At 29.9% G+C, this 26,113-nt stretch overlaps 1 protein-coding gene and 2 long non-coding RNA genes across 26 annotated transcripts; 2 read left to right on the top strand and 1 right to left on the bottom strand.

Annotated features, from left to right (window-relative positions):
- The first annotated feature begins 5,755 nt into the window (after nt 1–5,755).
- On the top strand, nt 5,756–6,919 carry LOC131626780 (cold-regulated 413 plasma membrane protein 2-like). The gene is made up of 3 exons (XM_058897617.1): nt 5,756–6,037; nt 6,142–6,249; nt 6,366–6,919. The coding sequence occupies exons 1-3, from the start codon at nt 5,856–5,858 to the stop codon at nt 6,682–6,684; spliced, it is 609 nt and encodes a 202-aa protein (XP_058753600.1). The 5' UTR covers nt 5,756–5,855; the 3' UTR covers nt 6,685–6,919.
- Nucleotides 6,920–12,646: 5,727 nt separating this feature from the next.
- LOC131626790 (uncharacterized) lies at nt 12,647–17,977 on the bottom strand. 21 transcript variants are annotated; one of them, XR_009291290.1, is made up of 13 exons: nt 17,594–17,977; nt 17,141–17,504; nt 16,926–17,032; nt 16,575–16,659; nt 16,375–16,487; nt 15,874–16,198; nt 15,484–15,618; nt 15,318–15,390; nt 15,049–15,079; nt 13,848–14,960; nt 13,698–13,770; nt 13,475–13,580; nt 12,647–13,351 (listed from the first exon to the last, which is right to left on the bottom strand). It is a non-coding gene; the product is annotated as an uncharacterized LOC131626790 (long non-coding RNA). The 21 variants fall into 21 exon arrangements; XR_009291289.1 differs by having other exon boundaries at nt 13,848–15,079; XR_009291288.1 differs by lacking the exon at nt 15,049–15,079 and having other exon boundaries at nt 17,594–17,976.
- Nucleotides 17,978–22,748: 4,771 nt separating this feature from the next.
- LOC131626781 (uncharacterized) lies at nt 22,749–25,731 on the top strand. 4 transcript variants are annotated; one of them, XR_009291276.1, is made up of 5 exons: nt 22,749–23,249; nt 23,419–24,246; nt 24,321–24,504; nt 24,627–25,290; nt 25,383–25,731. It is a non-coding gene; the product is annotated as an uncharacterized LOC131626781 (long non-coding RNA). The 4 variants fall into 4 exon arrangements; XR_009291277.1 differs by having other exon boundaries at nt 24,627–25,034; XR_009291275.1 differs by having other exon boundaries at nt 23,419–23,686; nt 24,172–24,246; nt 24,627–25,731.
- The last annotated feature ends 382 nt before the right edge of the window (nt 25,732–26,113 follow it).

Raw genomic sequence — 26,113 nt, forward strand, 5'->3', positions numbered from 1 at the left:
AACAAACTGCTTAGATATCCTCTAAGACTTTCTAGAGTATATTGATCAACAACCTGATCACTCTAGTCCTTACAACTTAATGTAAACAAATTCTAAGAGTTACAATGCTTCTAATAAAGCTATTATCACAACTGTGATTTTCTGTTAAGTTTAAGCTTAATCTCACTAATATATTACAACAGCAATGTAGTGAGGTTGATGAAGTTTGGGAGCTTTTGATTTGAACAACGTTTCAACGTTTTTGCATAAAGTCTTGTATTCATAATTCGTAACTTAGCTTCTCATCAGAACTTCATATATATAGGCGTTTGAGAAGATGACCGTTGGGAGCATTTAATGCTTTGCATATTCCGTACAGCATTGCATTTAATGTTTCACTCTTTTGTCAACTACCTCGAGCCTTGCTTTCGCTGTGTCTACTGACGTTGCCTTTAATAGCTTTCAACGTTCCTTTTGTCAGTCAGCGTAGCCTGCCAGCTAGTACTTGCTTCTGATCTGATGTTTGTGTAAACAACGTTTGAATATCATCAGAGTCAAACAGCTTGGTGCAGAGCATCTTCTTGTCTTCTGACCTTGAAGTGCTTCTAAGTGTGATACCATGAGAACTTCAGTGCTTCTGCTTCTGATCTCAAGTCCTTCTGATGCTTCCATAGACCATGTTCTGATTCTGCTTGACCATCTTCTGATGTCTTGCCAGACCATGTTCTGATGTTGCATGCTGAACATTCTGAGTCAGTGCTTCTTGCGCTGATTTTGTGCATACTCTTTATATAATTCCTGAAATGGAAATTGCATAGTATTAGAGTAACACATTATCTCATACAAAATTCATATACATTGTTATCATCAAAACTAAGAATATTGATCAGAACAAATCTTGTTCTAACAATGGTATCATTGCAAATAACAATAGGTAGAAGTCTAAAATACTGTAAACCCAACTTCTGATTTTAACAAAATGCAATAGAGATTTGTCTTTACGACTGGAGGTCTACAAGGATCTAATCACATATTTAAAATTCTAAGGGACGAAGCGTTTTATCTGCATTAAAATTCTTTCATCGTTGGTCATTTTCTTCCATAATATGTGTATATGCTCTAATTGAAATGATTTCCTCACATTTGCTTGAGTATTTGTGGTCATTGAAGTGTGGAGTCCATACGATACTTCCTCCATTAACAATAACCTTTCTTCAAGGTTGAAGTTGAGATAGTCCAAAATGAACTCATACAATTTTTCTCATATCGCATGTTGGAACGTAATGAGGTGTGCTCGGTACTAAAAAGAGACATTGGAACGTAATGAGGTGTGCTCGTACCACGAAACGACTTTAATTGCGAGTCATGAAAAACAAGGTGATTTTCTCCTTTTAAGATAACTTTAACCTTGTAAATCATGGCACCATTATGGATAACACTAAGAAAAAGTCCAAAAATTTTTAAGCCCAACTTCTAATTTTAACGAATTGTATGTCTATACGATTGGAGCTTTACGGGGACTTGATCACCTATTTGAAATTCTAAGGGATGATGACCTATATTTACATAAAACCTCTTATATTGTTGTTCATATTCTTCCATAATATATGTATTTGCTTTAAGTAGATTAATTTCATCATAATTGGTTGAGTATTTAATGTCATTGAAGTGTGGAGTCCTTAAGTTGCTTGATAACGTGCGATGTCACATGCAAGTATACATGTATGTTTTAAGTATCAAGTGATACAATAGTAAGGATTTCAATCGCACAGGGAATGGAAAGTAACTTAGATTAATTTTGTAAAGAACTATCTATTGTAAATAAGCATAAGTAGGGTAAAAATAGTTTATGGTTGTCATAGGTTCAGTTTAGATCAAACAAAGGTTAGAATAGTTTTAAGAAAGTAAATGAGTTCAGTAATTGAGAGCATGTTGGACAATGATCCATCAATATAAGTTTGTTATTTATGTGTGCATGATGTGTTGTGTGATGCCAGGAAAGGTCAGAAAGTGATCTAAGGGTGTATCTTTACATCATTGAAAACATATACATCAGGGCAAGAGAACAAATCTAAGTCTTGCTTATAACCCTATAGCATGTCGTTTTTATTCTAAAGGTCCTTTATGATTGTAGCTATTTATCTCTGAGTAGATAATCTAGTGAATATCTCTATCATACTATTTTCAATCACTCTTATCATGAAGTCTACTTGTTTTTGGATCTCTCACAACAACAAGCTTGTATCTTTTTTCATGTTGATCAATCAAACAAATTTATAACAGTTTAAAAGATGATAAAACAAAGCATTAACAACACATCATTTAATCATAAAGACTACATAATATTAACTTTTCATTGGTCCACATAAAAGGTTTAGCTCATAATGAGCTTATTACATGCAACAATATTAGTTCTTAAGCTAATCATTCTCAAACACATAGTGAAAAAGAAATAACAATCTAAGAGAAACTTCTTCGTTTTCTTTCAATGGTTAATCACCAAGAGAGAGCTTATGTCATGTCATATATCAGCAGTAGGCACTTGAGGTGATGAGAAGAAGAATCTCCATTTTCACTCTACTCATTCTCTTCGCTGGTTTCTTATAAGTGTTTTTCTCTACCAATGTTGAACTCTTTTTCATATTACCAAGAGTTGTTTTATAATTGCTATAGCTAAGGTTTTGCACATTGTCTTGGATCATGGGCTTGAGAATAAATATCAAATCAGGACCACAAGAGAATCAGTAACATTCTCTCCATTTCTTCCCATTCGTACAATAGTGGAATAAGCTACAGACAATAGTGAGAAACAAAGTGCAGCGTGGGAGTCTACTGACACAGACAAGCAGATATTGTTGTCCTTATGGAAGTGTGGTGAGTTAGTGGTCGTACTATGTAATGGCTTTTGTCTTCTAGTGTCTCGTTCTTATCCTTTCAAACCACACTACTACCAAAAGCACTTCTAACATTGGACGCGAATTGCATTTTACCTCGGCAAAAGAATCGAGGTAACAAAGGGCGTCATGAAAAGTAAAGACTTAACACCTCAATTTTTAAATCACCAAGGTAAAGGGTTGATTATGGCATGAGTTTGAACTCCAACTTCTGCACTTTTATTATTTACAAAAACTAGCGCCTTTTATGCCAATGGCTTTCATTTCTTCATTACTCCATCACTGATTGCAATGACAATCAACTGTCTAGAGACAGTTTATTGTGTTGAACACTTTGAAAATAACAATGTCTACCCAATCCAACTTCACCGAATTTATGCCAAAAAAAACCTCTCAAGTCCTACTTCTCTACTCCGTATTGCAAAATTTTGGTTTCAACTTCTCATGGCAAATCTCTGTCCAAGAGAGAAAGACTTGGAAACGCTTACTTGGTATGACAAGTATCTCTTGTTATTCCTCATCTACAACATGATAGTTAATCTTTCTATTGTAATTTTCAACTTCTTGAAGGAAATGATAAATACTTCTCGGGAGGAAACGACTTTCCTCATACCTTATGTAAGAGTTCTTTCTAAACTTTTCCATAAGTTAGGGATAGTTAGGGGTAATGTTGAAGTTGAGTGGACTGAGAAGTTTGAATTTGTTAAGTAGTTTTCTTTGTTGTGTTATTTTTTTATTATTATTATCAAGGGAATATTTCTTTTTTCTTTTATTGTCTATTCTTGTTTATTGATAACAAAGTTTTAAATGCAAAAACGGGGATTCAAAGCGAGGTTCTTATAGCTATATTATCTCAGTTCTCAAGAAAAATGAGATAACAGGTTTATTAATTTGTTTATGGATAAATAAAGGCGCTAATTTATAGATGTGTTATCTATGTTATCTTGGTTTTAGTTGACAAGAGAACCTTCACTTTCAGTTCCAATGATTGCTAATTGCTATAGTTTCATTTTGTGTATTGATAAACTATTAAGTATAAATTTTGTAAAAGTACAAGGTAATAGATTTCTATTTACCCTTAAGCGGGACTACCATTTATATGATTTATATTAATATAGTAACGACAATAAATTTGTTGCTAAATTCTTCCCTAAGATGAACATTATTATAAATCCAAAAATATTCGCTAATTCAATATCTAAATATATCACTAATTTAAAACATCTTTCTTGAATATTTTCAATCCTAAGGAGATGCTTATATGACCAGAACTTCAAATTTTTTTAATCATCTTTTACATGAAAGTTTATTGTATTATAAGCATCTCTCACAAAAATTGATTTTTTTATGGGGATGAATTAAAATATGAATTTTTAAGCGTCGATTTTTTTATTAAATGGAAACAATACAAACTTTGACCTATGATTGAATTTTGAAATAACTGTTTTGCATGGACTTCCCTCCTAACACATAAAAATAATCTGCAATATTTTGTGGCATTCTAAATAAATCCCAATTTGTGTTGATTTTTTTAATACTTAACACATAAATAAAGTTTTTTCTACAAGCAGAAACAAAATAAACATAGACCTACACATCAAATTTTAATCTAATTTTTTTATAGATTTCTATTACAACAAATAAAAAGCAGTGCAAAGTTTAATCGCATTCTAGCAATGCCTCACTCTATTGTTTTAAGAGGAAGAAACAACGAAACTATATGTCTACGCATCATATTTTTATCTTGTTTCTTGTAGGAATTTCTCTGACAACAAATAGAGAGAAAATGCAGAATTTCATAGCATTATGGGATACCTTAATTTATTTTTATTTGTTTCCACCTCTTGAAAAAATATATTTATATTTGTATCAATCGAAAAATCAAAATAAATCAAGACTTATTAAAAAATGACATGAAACCTTGAAGACCCTTTATATGTATTATGAGGTAAGTTCGTGCAAAAAGTTCGTTCAAAATTCAATCAAAAGCTAAGGTTTGGGTTGTTTCAGTTTCATGAAAAATTGACGCTTAAAAAATTCATATTTAATTTATCCCACTTCAAAAAAAAATCCAATAATTCTAAAAAAGTTACTTAAAATGTAATAGACTTGCTGCAAAAAAACATGAAAAAAAAAACAAAGTTTATGTCCTTATATATAATTGTTTAGGATGAAAAAAATTATTAAAAAAATTGTTTAAATTAATGATCGATTTAAAGACTGAATTAATGATCATCTATAAGTTTAAATATGATATTCGTCGAAGAATTTACCATCGTTATATAGTTAATTAATGTTAATAATATAAAATGATTTTAAAAATTGACACATGATATTATGCTATGTTGGCATCTTTATAATGACATTGTCACGTGTATGTTTAATCACCCAAAAAAAAACTTCTATGCAATATTTCACATCAATTTCTGTTAATGAAAAATTATAAAAAACCAAAAATATTGATGAGAAACATTAGGACTAAGATTGTTTAAAGAAAAAAATTTAAGAAAACAAATAATTTTTTGGTATATTTAACAACTTATTTACCCCAATAATAATAATTGATATTGTAGCACATAATGTATCAAACCAAATGTCGTCGTGGCTATTTAAAAATAAAGATCATTGTGGAGATACTAATAAGCATTTGTCACTCTACACGGGCATAGAACTAGGAACTGAAAGAAAACATGCGTCACAAAAAATGGTCAAAGCTTAGCAAACCTGTGGAAATAAAATAATAACGGATCTGAAACTTCGCATTATTTTATTCCCTTACCATTGGTTCATGAAACTTTTAATAACCACCGATCAACACTTTCTCAATTACCATCTTTTAAACTTCCACAATCAACTCATTTTCACTTGCTAGTTCCGTAAACACAACCTTAACACTTAGTACATTGTCATAACATTGTACTTATATCTATACATTGTGTTCATATATAACTAACTTTTTTAGTTTTTGCAACCGTGAATACAATGGGGAGAATTTTAATGCAGTATTTGACCTCGAAAACGGAACCTGTTGTAGCCAATTTAATAGATTCTGATTTCAATGAACTCAAACTTGCAGCAACAAAACTTTTTAATGATGCAACTATGTTAGGAGGCAAAGGTTTTGGCATGTCTCTCCTTAGATGGATCGCTTCCTTTGCTGCTATGTAAGATCAAATTATTCAAATCACGCTGTTCAAACTAGGATTTTCAATTTAGTTATAAATATATAATATGACGGATTATTTACGTAAGCAAATGTTGATTTCAGTTATCTACTGGTTCTGGATCGCACCAACTGGAGAAGCAATATGTTGACTTCATTATTAGTGCCTTACATATTCTTCAGTTTTCCTGGTTCTTTATTTCACTTTTTCAGGTAACTGCTAATACTCCCTCTGGCCGTTAATATAAGAAAAAAATGTTTTTTAGATTCATTGAATAACTAATATATCTGGTTTATATTAAAGTGGAAATTTCATTTTTATTATTCAGAGGAGAAGTTGGAAAATGGATTGCTTTCGTTGCGGTCGTGTTGAGGCTTTTCTTCAATAAACATTTTCCAGATTGGATGGAGATGCCGGGATCAATGATTCTTCTAGTGGTAGTGTCCCCAGACTTGTTTGCTCTAAAGTTTAGGAACAATTGGATTGGAGTGGCAATTGATCTTTTAATTGGTTGTTACTTGCTACAAGAACATGTGAGAGCTACAGGTGGATTCAGAAATTCTTTCACACAAAGACATGGAATATCTAACACTCTTGGCATTATCTTCCTCATAGTTTACCCAATTTGGGCATTGTTTATCCATTAATTATAAATGCATTATTATACCATATAGTATACTACTATAGTTGGTAATAATGTGATATTTTGCTGGAAAATAAGGTGAAGTCTTAGTGTAGCTGAACTTCACAATTTTTTTTAGACAATATGTTAATGCAGAGTTGATTGTAATTTCATCCTAAAAGTTATATATATTAGAGAATATAATAGTCACTTGGCAATTATGAAGGTTTTACATCAACACTAGGGTGAACAAATATATCGGTGGATATTTGAAACATTATTATTATCATCTTAATATATATAAATCCAAGGTTGTCATCATGGCAACCCTAGTCACATGTCACCTTGGTAGTATCTCTAAATAAAATTTAGCCACATGTCACTTTTATAATAAATCTAAACAAAAATCTTAATTTTGACTTTTACTAATTTAATCATATATTAAAAATAAATAAATATAATAATCATAATAATAATAATATAAAAATAATATTCAACCACAAATATTAATAATAATTATATAAATATGTAATATATAATATTTATAAGTTTATATTTTATTAATTTGTTAAAAAAATTTAAACTTTTGTTATAAATAATTAATAATATTTTATTTAAATTAAAAAATAAAATGTAAGTAATCTGTAACAATAAATTAAAAGTCCTTATTATTTAGTTTATTATAGATTTAAAAATAAAAATAAATTTAACATAAGTTTATATTTTATTAATTTTTAAAAAATTCAAACTATTGTTATAAATGATTAATAATATTTTATTTAAATTAAAAAATAAAATATAAGTAATTTGTAACAAAAAATTAAAAGTCCTTATTATTTAATATATTTTAAAGCATTTGTTTTATTAATTTTAAAATTTCCATTATTAATAATAATATATTATCACCCTTTCAATTAGTTATCTATCTTTTTATACTGATTTTAAAATTTTCATTTTTGCTATTTTTTTATTCTCATATATTTCCTCTTTCATTTTCTAAAATTTATATCATTTTTTTAATATTTCATGATTTTGGAGTTCATATAATTTTTCTTAATTTTATATTTAATTCATAAAATTATTTAAATAATTATAAAAACAAAGATCAAATCTAACAATACCCCTATTTTATAAACATATATTTTTTAATAACAATGTAACTATTAAAACGTTTTTCTCTTAATTTTAATAATTCTGTATAATAACAATTAATATATAATTTATGAAACCATAAAAACCCATTATAAATTCTATTTATTGTATTTTAAAGTATTTATTTTATTAATTTTATAACTTCCACTCTTATTAATATACTATCACTCTTTCAGTTATTTTCTATTTTCTTAACTATACATCTTCACTAACATGACTCTTTATATACAGATTTTTCATTTTTCATTTTCGCCATTTCTTTTTCATTCTCATATGTTTCTTCTTTCATTTTCTAATATGTGTATCATTTTTTTAAAAATTTTATGTGCAGATTTAGGAGTTTATATGTTTCCTCTTTTATTTTTCAAAATGTGTATTATTTGTTTAAAACTTCATGTGCAGGTTTTGAAGATATATATGAGAACTTTGTTGAAAGATCAATTCTCTTACAAAAAGGTAGACACTATAACTTTTTAATTTTGTTTCTTTTATTTTTCTTTAACATTACACCACTAAATATATATTAAATTATACTAACCACTTTTCTTTCTATTCACTGTCCTTTTTATGTAAGCTTTTAAGTTATTGCGGTGTATTGTAAAACTTTCATCATAAGCTATATACTTTTTATGTATTTTTAACCTTGAGTGTTAATATTATGAATTGCAGTTGAAATATAGATTATAATATGAAGATTTTTTTCATTGCATATCAACAACAATGTATAGGGTGAAGATTATTTAACAAGGAGTCTACATTTTTTCACCTTTCTATTAATTTTGGTAACTTTCAATTAGTATTACTATTCATTTTTGTATCATCAATTACTATTACAATGGTCATGTATACGTTTTTTTAATTTTTTGTAATGTAATTTAATTTATATTTTTTATTCCTCACATAAATTCAATATTCTCATATCTATGTGTTAGGATAAAGACTCAACTTACTATATTGTATTAATTAATGAATATTTTAGAAAACATTTTTATATGTATTGCATTCAATATTTGACTCTATTACATAAAAGTGGATTGAATTTTTAATTATTTTACTTACGATTATCAAAGTATTCCTTTCTTATTAAAATATATTACAAATCAAATTTGGAATCTATATATGGTGTTATATGCATATCAAATATCTTGAAGTGTATTTTGTGGATTAAATAATAAAATCAAAGTTGGAATTTACATATGATGTTATATCCATATCAAATATCTTGAAGTGTACTTTCTGGATTTAGTAATATAATCAAATAAAAATAGAATTTTACATTTACATATACAGGCAAAAGAATCTACATATATTATGATATGACGACTTTCAAGAGACAACCAAACTTAAGAAACAACTGAAAAATATATTTTATTTTTTTAGCAAATGTTTTTTTTTTAATAATTTAGTAGTCATTCTTTATTATATCTCATTATTTTTTATTTTACTTCGGTTTTAAAAAATTTTCATTATCTTTACTTTATACAAATTTGCATAATAAAAGAATTATAATACTATTAACTACATTCATGTTACATAATGAATGAGTTATAAACCTATATATTATAATTATTAATTTTATTAAAAAAATCAATTTGTGGTACACATGTATTTATTAAAATATTTTCAAATTTATAATTTATAGAAGAAAACCACGTATGTATATCTTTTAAATAATTATTTTTTTATTACAATCTATTAGAATATTAGAACAAGAATTATAAACTCAATTTGATATCTAAATTAAAACTCAGAAAATAATTTTTTTTTTAATTTAGTTGATACATGAAAAAATTTTCTTTAATATATGTTAATAAATATTAATAATATAAATAAAATAAAATAAATAGTAGTTAATTTATTCAACAACTATAATTAATTATTTAATTGATTCAAAGAAAATATATTGTTGTATTGAATTGTTTCTTCACAAAATAAAATTTTAATCTAATTTTTTACATTCATAATAAATTATTATATAGAACAATTATTTGGTCACAATTTTATTAATTCATCTTAAAATTTGAATATTTAAAATAAAAAATTGAATAAATGACTTACTAAAATACATTTTTCACTTTTTTTTTTTTTGAACTTCTCATATTTCTCAATCTCGCATTTCAAATGCTTTATTAATTTTTATTACTTTCAACTAATATTATTGATAATTTTAATAACGGCTTAATAATATTGTTAATAATTTTTTAATTTTATTTACTATTAAATTCATATTAAAAAGTGATATATGAAAGTGTTTTTTGTTGTAACTATAAAAATGAACTAGTGTTTTACCCGTGCGTTTGCACGAGTACCCGTCGTTTTCGCGCATTGTGATTGAGGAAAATAAAAGATGATAGGGAAAATATTATTTTGTTTAATATATATTGTAGAAGTAAATGTCCTAAAAACAAATATAAATATAGAAATTTCTTTTCAAATAGGTCAGGTCAATGTTTGGGATATATTGATTAATAAATATTATTTTCCCCTTAATATTCAATATTTTGATCAGTAACTTCATGTTCCCGTTAATATTCATTGATCAGTAACTCATGTTTTCGTTAATATTGAATATTTTATTCAGTAACTTCATGTTCCCGTTAATAGTCAATATTTTGATCAGTAACTTCATGTTCCCGATAATATTCATTATTTTGATCAGTAACTCTGTATTCCCGTTAATATTCCGAATTTGTTCCCGTTAATATTTAATATTTTGATCAGTGACTTCATGTTTCCGTTAATATTCATTATTAATGTTTTACCAATAGTAGAACAAAATGTGACATGCATAAAGAACAGACAACACAATGTCGATTGTCCAATGCAATAAACTTATTCAATAGAACCGTTAATATTAAATATTTTAATTAATAACTCCATAGTACCGTTAATATTCAATAGTTTCATTAATATCTTCATGTTCCGGTTAATATATAATATTTTGATCAGTAACTTCATGTTTTCATTAATATTCAATATTTTGATTTGTAACTTCATGTTTCAGTTGTTATTCAATATTTTGATCAATAATTCATGTTCTCGTTAATATTCAATATTTTATTCAGTAACTTCATGTTCCCGTTAATATTCAATATTTTGATCAGTAACTTCATGTTCTCTCTATTCATTATTTTGATTCGTATTTGCGTATTCCCGTTAATATTCCAAATTTTCTCCCGTTAATATTCAATATTTTGATCAGTAACTTAATATTTCCGTTAATATTTATTATTTGGTTATTGAAATGCAAAGTCCATTAAATACATAGTTAATAGAAAAATACTTTGACCAGTAATTCCATGTTTCCGTTAATATTCAATATTTTGATCAATTGATCAATAACTTCATGTTCCCGTTACTATTTAATATTTTCATAAATAATTTTAAGTTCCCGTTAATATTCAATATTTTGATCACTAACTTCATGTTCCCGTTAATATTCAATATTTTAATCGATAAACTTCATTTTCCCATTAATATTCAATATTTCGATCAGTAACTTGATGTTCCCGTTAATATTCAATATTTTGATCAGTAATTTATGTTCTCGTTAATATTCAATATTTTATTCAGTAACTTCATTTTTCCGTTAATATTGAATATTTTGATCAGTAACTTCACGTTCACGCTAATATTCATTATTTTGATCAATAAATTCGTATTCCCGTTAATATTCCAAATTTGTTCCTGTTAATATTTAATATTTTGATTCGTAACTTCATGTTCCCGTTAATATTCATTATTTTGATCAGTAACTCCGATTTCCCGTTAATATTCATTATTTTGATCAATAACTCCGTGTTCCCATTAATATTCATTATTTTAATCAATAACTTCGTGTTCTATTAATATTCCAAATTTGTTTCCGTTAATATTAAAAAAAATTATCAGTAACTTAATGTTTTTGTTAATATTAACAAAAATTATCAGTAAATTCGCGTTCCCGTTAATATTAATGTTTTCGATAATATTTTTTTAATTTGGATAAGTAATAACTATTTAATATATTTGATTAAAATCAATTTACATGTCAAATATATTATTCAATATATAAAAATATTTGAATCAATAGTTAATTATTTCTATATATAAATATTTTTGTTTTGGAATTATTTAGAAAAATATTTAAATCAATAGTAAATTTATTCTCGTTATTATTCAATATTTAAGTAAATGTGTTAATATCAGTACCATATGCGCGTACCATATAATTACATGTGTGTATCTGTAATATATTATTTTGTATTTGAATGGAATTGACCCCATTAAAGTTTTAATTTTAATATTTCAATTATATTATATTATATATAGATAAATATATATTGATTATTGATGAACTTGTCCCGTTAAAATTTTAAATTTTATAAATGACAAACAAATTGTATGATAAATAAAAAATATCATACAATTTTGATACTATTTATTCATACATTATTTATGTTTATTCTATTACTATTTATTCATACAGTACTTATGTTTCATTCGATTACTTATGTTTATCTAATATATTTATTTTATTTAATAGTTAATTATATTATATATATATATATATATATATATATATATATATATATATATATATATATATATATATATATATATATATATATATATATATATATATATATATATATATATATATATATATATATATATATATATATATATATATATATATATATAATTTTCATATTTTATATTTCAAATAAGTTATGTCCATATTTTTTAAACATTGAAAATAATGTGGACTGATAAAATATAAAATATAATATATGTCCAATGCATGAATTCCAAATGGATCGTGGATTCGGATGCATGTATGCACACGACTAATGTTAAATTCTTAATCAACATTAAGCTAGTTTTCTTCATGTATTATAAATAATGACTTGCATCTCAATAGTGAGAGAGTTCTTATGTACTATCAATCTATCATAGTTAATCATATGAATGCAAATCAGTGACATCTCTTTATGCATGATATATTCCATTGAACATATAGATTAAGTTTCACCAGCAATCATTGCATGAACAAAATCCATCTTTAAAATGATGAAAACGGTTTCTATCTCTTGCAATTATTTCCCTATTGAAAATCTTATAAATTAGCTTTGTAGTCGAATGACAGTTTCCACAAACACGGAGATTCTTCACGATCCTAAGCAATAGCCAATCTCTCACTGTGATGACTCAAAGCGCCTTCCTTTCACTCTTCATCCATATCACATAGTACCTCAGAAGTATCAGGCACAAACCCATTTTCCTCCAAAAGCTTATCTACCTCATCCAACATTTGATAAATATTTTTGCATTATTCGGGGTGGAACTTATCACCGACAAGAAACTCATGAACAATACCATCAATTGGATTCAATTTAGTATTGAACTGAAATATGACTCGCGCGTACCGTAAGGGTGTGAATCTATTACACACATGAACAATTGAATTTGACTAATCAACCATTATTTATTCAAAATTGAATATGACTTCTTATAAAAAGTATATTGATGGCAATTGTACCAGTTCCCATTTTTGTAACCTGCAAAGATGAGAAAATCAGAAGCTATTTTGGTATTATTTTTAATTTTTCTTTTTAAAAAGATAGAAACTATTTTGTGTAATTGAATTCTAAGAAAATTATTAAAGACATTGCAGACTTTACCGTTCATTGTAGAGGATTGCTATGAAGCAGAGAACTAATGCAGCGGAAAATTGACCATGTCATGATGAATCTTCTACAAAACAGATCCGCACATCACACCGCAACCCTGTATCAGTCCAAAAGCCACCTAATTCAGCTCACCAAATAATCACACAGCAGAAAAAGAACTAGTTCTGCAGAACCGAAAGAAAACGGAATAAACATCAAAACCATCCATACTCACATCTCAAGACCATATCACATTGATTACATTGGACATACATACATTGATAGTATCGATGTACCCTTCAATCAGCCTAATAAAATCAAATTGATAAATATTTATATGGTTTAACGATAAAACGGGCAAAGCAATAGATTAAGTAATACTTACATGGCTTTTTGAGATGAAGTCAAGTCTTGGTATGGGAAAGAATCTTCCAACCTAAAACTCAACCAAACATAGAGATTCAAGACCTGCAGTTTTGGGACCAAGAAAAACTCACAAATATACTCAGAAGCTAATTAGTTAGAAATGAATTGGTGTATATATATTTCCATCAGCAAAAATAACACGTTTGGGAAATTGGTAAGTACAATGCTGCACCCATGACTTGATGTAATTAGTCTTTACCGAACAACCACACTGGTTCAAGGGAGTGTTTAATTAAGTGTTTATTGAATAACTATTTATTATATAGTCATTATGTATAGACAAATTTTAAAATCAAATAGGAAACTTGCTTAAACAATTTTCATATAAGTCGTAAGCTATTTAGAGATGACATCCTAGCGAAGAAATATGAAAATCATTTATTGAAGTGGCTTGGAGAGGTAAGTTGCATGTTTAGCACATGTACACTCTTCTCCCTACAAAAAAATAAAGCGTTGTCTTACTCATTGAAATCCTAGCACCTGTACAGTCTTCACCACGTAAAAAAGTAGGCATGTTTAGCAGTCACTGATTTTACTTTTCTGAATATTGAAGACATCTTGTCTGTATAGCTAAAACAGAGAGGTTATTACTTGTACATATTTAAATGAGATCGTTCATGAAACTGCTAAATCCCATCGCCCACCAATTTTGATTTTCTGCATATTATTGACACAATGTATTTGTATAGATAAACCTAGTTAATGGATGGAGAAGCACTCATCAGAAATTGAACTTCACCAACCTATGTAGGCAAAATTGAAAGAAAGCAGAGAGCCAATCTATATATAGGGGGCACGCAGACACATAATGTGAGAAAGCCATTAATAATGACCTCATTACCTGTAATTGTATTCATTTTCCTATTGCTTTTACATCCATATCCACCACCCACAAATTTTATCGACCATTTTTTCATAGCGTTGCTTTGATCGGTTCATGATAACAGAAAAAGAAAAATGCTATGTTAGGACTTATCACTTCACTGTCTTCACCAGGGGCTTGTCCAGAGCTTGATCCATCATAGTTCGACTTAGGAAGCTCAGAGGGATGCTAAACAGGTTTTGATATGGTCTGAGAATAAAAAACATACATATAAGATTACAATGAATAGCATGAGATAGATTAAATAATACCATAGTATGAATATTCATTAACATACCCTTGAAAGTGGAACTTAGTGGAACTTCTATCTATGACATGGATAAATGATGAATAAACACATTAAGTACTATCAACAATAAAATTCAACACGGATTGAAAGTGGAAGTAGTATTCTTATTCAAACATTGAAGAAATAGGTGGTCCTAAAAATACTACATTTTATATGGTAAAAGGATTTGTAGAGAAAGCAAGAAGCAATAGAACAATGTAAAAATACTCACTCAGAAAAATCAAGAGCAATAGAGAATAAGAAAGGAAGAAACAAACCTATCGGCATTGATCTCTGAAAACTTGTGTGGTTTCCAAGACATGATCAACTTTCCAACACAAAGCAAACTTCCTTCATACTCAACACCATTTACAGTTAACCTAGTATCATTAAACCTGCAATTTCATTTCATTTTCAAAACAAACAATGCATTTCATCTCTTACCTATCATCCTCACTATTGATTAGACGATATGCATTGGTATGAACAGAAGGAACATTGAACCTTGTACGCAATTCAACAGCAGCGTCAATTCTTGTTTCGAGCAGTTTCTCCATGTTCAATGCACATGCTGAATCACTGTCATAAAAAGCCAAACATCAAAATTGCAATTGGAACATATGATTCAGGGTCTGCCGCAACAAAGGTGGAGCGCGCGTATATAACTGTAACAGAATTGTTAAACAAATTTAGATATCGAGAAATATAATAGTGTTATAATTGAATAATTAACTTCAAAATCCGAAAGAGAACCGAAATTGAACAGATCTGCGAGTGTGCAAACAAACCCTAACGCTAATTGAATGAAATAGATGAGGGAAAGATAAAGGTTACCCTTTCGTTGGCATCTTCGATGGAAGGGAGGAGGTTCTTTGTTCTTTTTGGCGCCGAAATCAACGGGTTCCAATATTGCTACGACAACCTTTACAAAACCGAAATCACAAAAATCTTTACACGACCGCAACGTAAAAGAGACCATTTTATAAAACCTTGAATCAAAGGTGATTTTGTTAAACATGTAACACTTAAACAGGTAAGTATAGCAAATATTTATGCATTAGCCATTTAAAAATCATTATGAGCAGAAGTTTAAATGGAAGTTATATGTCATCTTGTCGCTAACATCAATGATTTTCTTCCACTTCCTTCCGATGCTCATCTGAAATAAAATTTCAAAACAAAAGCTCATATCAAATGTCATGGTGCAAAAGAGAGGATTCTGATGATAATATTTTCGGATTACGGAAACAAAAGTTGCACCATGTGATATTGTGAAATGTGCTGCAACTTTGACTAACATTTTAAGTTAAATAGGAGTGTTTATGAGACAAAAACCTATTTTTAGAAGGAGAAGGATTAGATTCACAAATACTATCTTCAAGAAACAAAAGATTAAAAAAACCCTCATTTGCAAATACCCAGCAATCTGGGTCGATCTTCTAGAAACCCTGTTTTAAATTAGAAAGGAAAAAGAAATAGGAGTTAGGTCACACCCACTGTAAAAAAACATGTTGTTCTCAAATGTGTTACACAACCTTTCATTCTGACTTGTTCACCATGTGATGACCATAGCCGACGCAACCTCAAAATAGGATTCAAACTGCTTCCATCCGCTAAAACCTAAAACGATGACAAACTCTATGAACTGTGCGTATCACTGTAAAAAACGCAGTCTGATCAAGGCGACATGGAAAAGAGTAAGAAAAAGAAACAACATTGGATGGGTCATAAATATGCAATGTGGACAATCATATCCAACACATCACATTATGTAGATAGAGCTAATAGTTCAAAATTTCAAAAACATTGTTTATAATTAGAGATACGAAGAATCGATCACTCACCGGGAGAGTAATCTTGCAACAAACATATAAAATTTTGCATACCTTGTGATCTGTTGCTTCAATTTCGGTAATAAACGGTCCAACATCTCAAGCTTCCCACAAAGTCTAATAATTGGTGGCAGATAATTCTTAGGTATATAGTTATCTACCTGTAAATGGAAAGAAAAGAAAAAGTTATATTGTACATACATTATAGCATACCCTGTCTCCTCCCTCCTTCAAAATAGTAACAAATATAGAATCACACAAAACTTAACCTCTTGCTGCAGTAGTCAAATAAATGTAAATCTTGTTTCGACACTGCCGCAAACACCATACGCGAAGTTATCCATCGTTGACGAACCTCAAGCAACACCGCCGTGAACAGGAAAGCAATTATGCAATAATCCAAAAGAATTGAAAAAAAATCGATAGAAGAAGAAGAAACAATTTTGTATGAAGATGTAGAGGAAGAGGAAACAAATCGATAGAAAGAGAGCATCACGTTTTCTAATAGTCAAAATCTTTGTGAGGATTCTTTCACCACCTCCTCAGTCCAACTGTACATAACAAAGATCACCTTTGAGAATGAAATCATACAATAATCATCACGTTCAATCAACAACCATCATCTCCTTTAATCTGCAACGTATTCAACCACATCGAAGAACAACATCAACACGCAGAAATCGCAGAAGAATCGAAAACAAAAATCAAGATTAAACGCTTACCTGAAGAGTGATGTATGTGTTGTTATGAATCGAAGAAACGGAAACAAAACCCTAAATGAAGAAGCTACAAATTTGTTTGATGTGAATAATAAAATGGGAAATTGATAATTTAAAATCATAATCAAGAAACAGTTGTAGACGAAGAAGATGGAGAGGAAGATTGCAAGTGGTTGATGAATGATCAATCAGGTTCGTGCCGTTAGGTCTTGCAATGACGGTGGAGAGAGCCGAGTGTGAAAGAGAAAAAGAGTTGGAAACGGTTTTGAAAGAAGAAGAGGAATGGTTTCAGAAGAGGAAGAGGATGGTTGGTAACTGTCAAATTATATAATGGAGGAAGAAGTTAATTTGGAGGAAGCTGATGTGGAGTTATGAGAAGACGGAAGCTGATGTGGAGTACTTGAGGATTGAGAAAAAGGGAGATTTTTCTTATATGATAGATGATAATGTATACTATTACTTTTATTTATTAAAATTTAACTGATACATGATTTCTAAAATTATAAGCATAAAAATAATTAATACATAAATTCTTAATTATGCAAACAACCGCGCATCGCGCGGGTCACAGTCTAGTATAGTATACTACTAATGAATTACATCAATGGATTCTTGAAGCCAAGATAAATAATAGTATAACAAACCAATATAACAAACTTCTAAAGATAAGAAAATAAATATAGTTGAATAATTATCCATAATACCACGTCATATTATTGATACTAATTATTATTTAAAGAAAAGTAACTTAAAAATTATATTAATAAAGAGAAAACGAGTTTTATTAAATGACTTATATAATCCATAGAATGAACAACTAAGTGTCTTGTTTGATACAAAATATTGTGAGGATTAAAGAGAATATTAAAATGAAGGTGGGGAGGAAAAAAGTTACTTTAACTACGAGGATTGATACTCCTCGAAAGAACGTACAATATTTAATTTTTACAAAAAAAAAAATTATTATATCTAGAGGCGGTAATAGATGTTTAATAATCATCTTAAAAACATTTAGAGATGAGGCGATAAAGAAGGCGTGAACGTTTGGAAGGAACCTTGGTTAGGGAGCATCCCCTTAAAGTCTAAGTTTTCTGGTTTGTTTTCAATTTCTCTTCAGTTAGATGGGTTGATGGAAGAGATAAGTGTGGTTGTCTTGGGGTCTTAACTTGAAATCTTAAATGGCGGAGATCCTCTTCCTTAGAGAAATACCCTTTTTAAGAGTTTTTATCTTTGCTTTGGGATGTCATTCTTACCATAAAAAGAGATAAGTGGATCTGGAAGCACTCTAGAGAGAGTACTTTTCCAGTGACCTCCGTTTATCTTGTCCAAAGGGTTAGTTCGACCATTTTAACGGCTCCTCATTCATAAGATAGCTGAATTCTTACCCTCATTTGGAGTGGTTAGGCTCAGTGATCTTGATATTTTCCTAGAAACTTATGCAAGATAGACTCACGTATAAAGTTAACTTGTCTAAAAGATGGGTGGTTTCATAACCTAGTAGGATTCCATGCCCCTTATGTTGATATTTGGTTGAGACAGACTCTCATCTTTTAATTAGTTGTGAGATAGTCTTGTTAGTATCATATAAAGTGCACCTAGGGGGATGAATTAGGTTTTTAGAAATGTTATTGAGAAAGTAACAAACTTTTTCCTTGAGAATTTACTAGTTTACGCTTACTAGTTTTATGTGAAATGAAGCGATAACTTAATTTTCTAGTTTAATAAATAAAAGTGATAAACAGAAAAATAAATGCAGTAAAGTAAATTGCACAATAATATATCCGGGTCTCTCTTTCCAAACAAGCGTACTCTAGTACCCTCACACCCCGTGAGATATTTCACTATGTTAGAAACGTTAATGTCGGTCCACCAGACTCTCTTAACTTCCTACCACAATCACAAAGGCACTCCACCTTGTGATGTTACAAACACCAATATAAAGAACTTTACTTTCTCTCAAAGGAAGGGTTTGCTCGCTAAGCGAGCTAGAGGCGTGCTAAGCGAGGTTAATGCGACCAAGATTACTTGAAAATAAGCTAGCATTTATTAATGAAGAAGCTTGTATGTGTGTTAAGAAATATCGTAGCCTCACTTAGCGAGAATGGCAAGTCAAGACACTATAAATAAGGGTTCACATTGTTAAATTTAAGATAACTTGGTGTAACTTGATGTAATTTTATAAAATTAGTTCTCTTGGCAGGAGGTGAAAAAATACATTTTGGACTATAAACACAATAGGAGAGAAAAAGAGAGGGAGACTAGTGTAATATATTTTTAACCAATTTTATTCTTATTATTTTAACCTTACTAATGAAATAATAAAATAAAAAATTATTATAATAATATTTTATTTCTACCTTCATTTTATTTAATGAAATAAAATACCATTGTTTATAATTATTCTAATAATTCTTTCAACCCATCTATTCTCCACGCACTCCACCTTTTATTTCTACACCCCACATATCATAAGACAATCATTCGATTATTTCAGGTAAAACACATATAATCTTATAAACACTCAAACTAATAAAATTAAATAATTAGACGAAAACGGGGTGTAACATTATACTCAATTCCTTGGTGTATAACTCACTATTCTACACTACAACTCCTTAATCCCCTAGGTCAGCAGGATAGTTAAAACATGAAATATTTGGTGCGTTAAAACTTGAGTCAAAACTTTTAAATTTTTATTCCTGATCAATTACTAAGTTGAACAATTAATTTAGACCTGATTCATAGAGTTAGGGTTAGTAATACCTACTATTTTAAGTTCATTATATGAGCTTATCAACACATAAAGCAATAAATTTGAAATTAACTAAATAACAATTACTAAATAATCAAAATGTGAAAATAGTACAAGACTTAGACATATGTTACAAGAGATTCGTATAGGTTCATCTACCAAGTCCTTATCAATGGAAAATTATATACTAATACTAGTAGGAATCATATGTATAAAAGAAGAGAAATAATACATGAATTCTAGGTCAGAATTTGTCTTTCAATGATGCAAACCTTCGTTTCCAGAGCTTCAATCTTCTTCCTTTTGGTGTCAAAACATTGTGTTAAAAATCCAACCCGTATAAAAATCCATGTTTATGCCTTTTAAGCGTGTAAGCAAATTGAATAAATCGTACCACCATGCCTTTTCATCGTGCCATGATTTAAGTATTAATGAAACATTGTGCCATGATTTAGGACATGATTTTTCAAGGAATTAATTATATTTTTTCTTTACAAATTCTTCATAAAAAATCCTTTTGCCATGTTTCTTTAACTTCTCAATTTTTTTCCCATTTTTCTCTTAAAACCAAGACATATTATACTAAAATTACATCAAAACATCAATTAATGTTCAATAAAATCAATTGATGACAGTCAACTATCAGCCATACAAGACACCCCTCTTGTAGGCCTGAAATCTAAATTGGATAATATCTTGCGCTACCCAAACAATCAAAGGCTGGTTAAGATCTTGTACCATTCACCCTCGATTGATAATCAAGGGAAGATTAGGTTCGGTAAACTCGTGCAAGAGAAGGATGAAGATCTAAGTGTTATGTGGAGTACATTTCACCATTACGAATCAAATGGTCCAATTGAGACGAATGCATAACTTACGAGATCTAGAAGGTGAAGAAAAGTCCCGAATCATCTATCAATAGTGATTAAATGTCTTGTTAGATTAAATTATGTTCATGTTAGGTCATGTTATATTAGATTAGGTTAATTTATGTTAATTTTACGATAATGTAATGCTAACTATCGTGTAATATGCAATGTTAAGTTAAAGTCTCAAGAAAAAACTAATTCACTACAACATAAAATAAAATAGTCGAATTAACTCAAAATAATGTAATAGAGACAACAAATGATGAACAAGCATATAAAACTATACTTCTAAAAAAAGTACAATAATGTAGTCATGTGTTTATAGGGTTGTTATACATGTTTAGAATATTTGGGCAACACATAGGGCTTTCTCCCACATAGTGGTGAGAAACTCTGGATGAGGTATTTATAGATGTTCTATAGGTCTAGGCTCGAGAGTGCTTATCCTTGCTCTTCTCTTAGATATGTGGCAAAGGAAGGAAATTACCCTTCCTTGAATCATGGAGGAGGTGGTTACCCTATTTAACTTCTTCTCTAAATTCATTATAGTGGGACACTTCATTTCTCATGTCTACTAGAAAACGAATAATAGGAATGAGCTCATGCGAACAAAGCCTGATCGGGAGAGCTGCGACTAAGGTCTAGGTGGCCTCAAGACCCCTCTCGGGCAGGTTACAGCGTCCCAAGGTAACTCGCCCCTCGCCATTATATTTGCTTTCCTTACTTTACAAACTATCCATTCGTGGGATTCAGTAAATTTTACGAGACAAAAATCTAAACAGGTACCCACAAACAATGTGTGCTATTTGTGGGAAAAAACGACATGGACCCATACATATATCGTATTTTTAAAAAATTTGATATAAAAATTTCTATTCTTACTATCAACTTTGAAACAATCAATATGCCCTATACATTTTTATTGACAATTTGGAAAATTTTGGTATGCATTTTTTACCGACAATTAAAAAAATTCGGCAAAATTTTATGGGATTGTTAACGAATTTTTATAAAAATACAATAAAAGTGCAGCCAAATCTATATATTTTTATCAAGTAGTCTAGTGACTGAAATTCACCATTTAAAAATGAATAAGTGTCGAGAGTTATAACCTACGCCTTTACACTTGATTGAAGTGTATCCAAAATATTTCGTATATATTGGATAATCCTAGAAATATGCGGTAAACACTCTTAAAGTTTAGAGGAAATTAAAGGAAAAAACTACTTATTTGTAAAAATCTGATATTTTTGAACAAATTTCTATTCAAAACGTAGTTTTTGAAAAGTTCTAAAATATGTGATTTTATTTGGAAAAAAATGAATTTTAAGATTTATGGATATTATATAGCCAATTTATTGGATATGTGGGGTGCGAATTTCACCTATAGAGGTGTTTGATAGATACCGTCTCTAAATTGAAACATAAAACGGGTCAAATGAATGTTATACCAGGCCCATTAAAACATCTACAATATAAGAAAGTTTGATGTTCTGGAAAATCCCAAAATGCCCCTTTGCTTATATGTTCAGCCACGTGGATGCTGTCTTTGCAAATCTTGCTCTTTCTATGCTACCTTCCACTAACTCATCTTTCTTGCAACAAAACCAAAAAGCTGATTCGTTTTTTCTTCTTCCTTGGAAACCCAATCTTACTGTTTGCTTTACTCAACCTGTCTTATCATTGCAGCTTCCTCTTTCCCATGCCTCTCCAATCTTAGTCTGTCTTTTACTTCCTTCTTCCCCTTTTCTCCCTCCTCATTTCTCACCAAACTGCGCTTCATCTTCATCTTTCCATTTTCCTCTTCTGTCTTCTAATCTTCTTCGTTCTTCCTTTTTTTTCTTCTGTCTTCTACGACATGACTTTATGATTTCAAAAACAAATCTACATTTGTTATTAACAATATTGCTAACGAAACTCTAGCCGAAGGTAAAAGAATGGCTCGAAGTCTTCCTACAGATGTCAGTTTGCTTTTGTCGCATTTGTGACCGGCATCCACCGTTTGGGGTCTAAATAATCCACATCTGTTGATTCAATGGTATGTTTGATAGTTATTGAGATTTCAATTTTAGGGTTTTTCTTTCTTTTTGTATTTTTGTTGGAAAAATTCAATATTTTTTGGATTTTGAATCATCGATTTTCTTTGTTTTGTTATATTCATTGGAAAAATGTAATCTTTATGGGTTTTGAATCTTGGGTTATTGTAGGTTATTACGGAGAGGTTGTCCAAGGAAGAAATTGGTTGTTTAAAAGAGTAGGTTTTACACTATGTCGGTGTTGGTTCGCAGCGGACGATGATTATTATTCTGAAACAGATTTGATTCCAACTTTATCTTTTTTTTTCTTCTGATGTTGTTTATAGGTGTAGATTTCAAATTTGGAGTGGCATGCCCTTTTGATTTTGATTTAGTTTTTGTTGTTTTAGGTTTAATGGTGTTGGCTCAAGCGAAAAAAGGGGAGATTCGCGGCGGTTTGGTAAGAAAAGCTTCACTTTTTATATTTTAGATTTGGGTCTAATTGTTTTAAAGTATTTTACACTCTCTCCGCCTTTGTGAACCAGCATCCACCGTTTGGGTTCTGAATAATCAACATTTGTTGATTCAATGGTATTGTTTAATCTATCTCATGCTATTCCTTGTAATCTTATATGTATGTTTTTTATTCTCAAACCATATCAAAACCTGTTTCGCATCCCTCTGAGCTTCCTAAGTCGAACTTTGATTTCTCTATTCTGCTTGCGAATATATAATATTGATTTGATTTTTTCTTCTATTTTGCATAGCACACTTTCGTTCACTATTATCCTACTGTGATCAGTTTAATTTAGGAAAGTCCTAATATCCATCCAAGTCTAACCGTTAATACAAACAACGGGATATGTGGAAGGTACCTGTGGCTTATATATTTGGAGCAATTATTCCAGTTGATGATAACGGGTTTATACTTTTTCGATCATGCAGTATTAGTCGAGCAGTCGAAGCGATGCAAAAGCCAAAGGTTCTGGAACGAATTTGGGAATATCTGGAAGCTCAATTGTAAGGAATATATACACCGTTTCAGTTACAAATCTTTGATATTTGATATCTGTGGGTGCGATTTTTGGTTTTAGGTGTGTTTCGACGGTTGAGAGCAAACATATGATTGGCGACCATGGTTTCAGATGTGTTCCGACGGTGTAAACGGGCTTCAGAAGATGATTGTGGTGATAGCCCAAGTGATGATACCGCCAGTCTAAACCACTTGAGATTTCTTCCAAAATTCAATTCACCGTGACAGAAAAGAGTTTGATCAAAGTTATGTCATGATTTCAAAACTATGCATTTAACATAAACAGTTTATAGTTTGTGTTCATAATTATAAATCTTTTTTCTAAAGGTTAGTTTATGTAGATGCTAATTTTCTTTGATTGCTTCAGGACCCGTTATCATCATGGCGGCATCATTCCCGACATGAAACGACATCATTTCTCGATGTTTGCATAGGTTCAAGTGATGGAATTGTCAGTGTATGGGAGGTTGATATTATGTATTGTTGTTATGTGCAGTTTTGGAAGACATCTTCTACCGAGTATTTGAACTCTGTATTGAATTTTTTGATGGCCTTCATGGTTATGCTACTGGTGTGCTTACAACAGCATATTCGAATTATCCGGTGATGCTTAGAATTTGTGGTTCAGATTTACATTGTGTCACGAGGAAAAAGGAATCAAATTCAGCATGTGGTACTGGTATAAGTGCAAGATCGATAAAGGACTAAGCTTAAATTTGTGGAGAAGTGGAAGAACAAATATTTGGCAGCCCGCTTTAATGTTCAAAACATGAAAGTGAGTCATTCTGCATAATCTGAACATGAAAGAAGAGATAATAAATGTTTGGATCTCACCCTGTTTCTGAATGTTTAGATCTCAGCCCGCTTTAACGTCTCTTTGATTTACACACTTCTGCTATGCGTATCCATTTGTCATGTTTGGTTTTTATGTATCATCTTTATACTCATTTAATGCCTTCTGTATTTTACATTGGTAGATTAAGGAAAATGTGGATGAAGCTACTGCTATTGATGAATGCGATATTATTACGGTTATATTATAGTTCCTACTGTTTTATCAATCTGAATTGCTTACTCACCTAAACTTATACCTTAGTGTTCTAACATTGATTATCTTTAACAGCAGGAAATTACTTCTAAGTTGCACCCCGAACCAGTAACACCTACTCCCAACCCGTGTTACTCCCAACCCTGAATCATTAACACCTACTGCTAAAGGACAGAATCCAGATGGCTCCAGTGAATCAACCACTCTTACCAGCACTTGCGAAGGAGAATTGTCGTCAACAAAGCTTAAGAAAGTACTTAAAGTGGGAAGGAAAATCGTGAAGGTGGAGAAAAAGTAGCAGCTTCTATAGAGACAACCTATGTTTTTTTGTGGAATCTTTAGATTTTGTTTAATTGGATTTTCACGTTTGATTGTTTTTTAACGGTATAACCATTTTCATTACGTACTTTCAACCATTCTGTTATATCAACTCATATCATTACAATTTTATTCTCATTCTATGGATTCTGTGAATGCTGATTCAACAATTTCATTTAAGTTATCTCTATGTCTATCAGTATTTAGTTATGTGAATGATATGTATTGCTGAGAGCAATAATCTCACAATAAATGACAGATGGGTCTTTTATGCCACCCTACAAAAACTTTATAAACTTAAGGAAACCAAATAACTTTCCAAACCTGTGTTTCAATTATAAACTTAAGGAAACCAAATGAATTTCCAAACCTCTGTTTCAAAATACCTTCAGCAATAACTGACACCGTATACTTAAGGGTGTATGCATTTTCAGTAACCCAAAATCACTTATCCACCAGGTGCACCGAAAATAGCATATACTTGCTTA

This window comes from Vicia villosa, unplaced genomic scaffold, assembly GCF_029867415.1.
Source record: "Vicia villosa cultivar HV-30 ecotype Madison, WI unplaced genomic scaffold, Vvil1.0 ctg.000321F_1_1_1, whole genome shotgun sequence".
In the NCBI taxonomy this organism is placed as follows: domain Eukaryota; kingdom Viridiplantae; phylum Streptophyta; class Magnoliopsida; order Fabales; family Fabaceae; genus Vicia; species Vicia villosa.

Coding starts and splice junctions, on each gene's coding strand:
- LOC131626780 (XM_058897617.1), top strand. CDS start 5,856: ATGGGGAGAATTTTAATGCAGTATTTGACCTCGAAAACGGAACCTGTT. Junction 6,038..6,141: donor ATCGCTTCCTTTGCTGCTAT/GTAAGATCAAAT, acceptor TGTTGATTTCAG/TTATCTACTGGTTCTGGATC. Junction 6,250..6,365: donor TCTTTATTTCACTTTTTCAG/GTAACTGCTAAT, acceptor TTTATTATTCAG/AGGAGAAGTTGGAAAATGGA.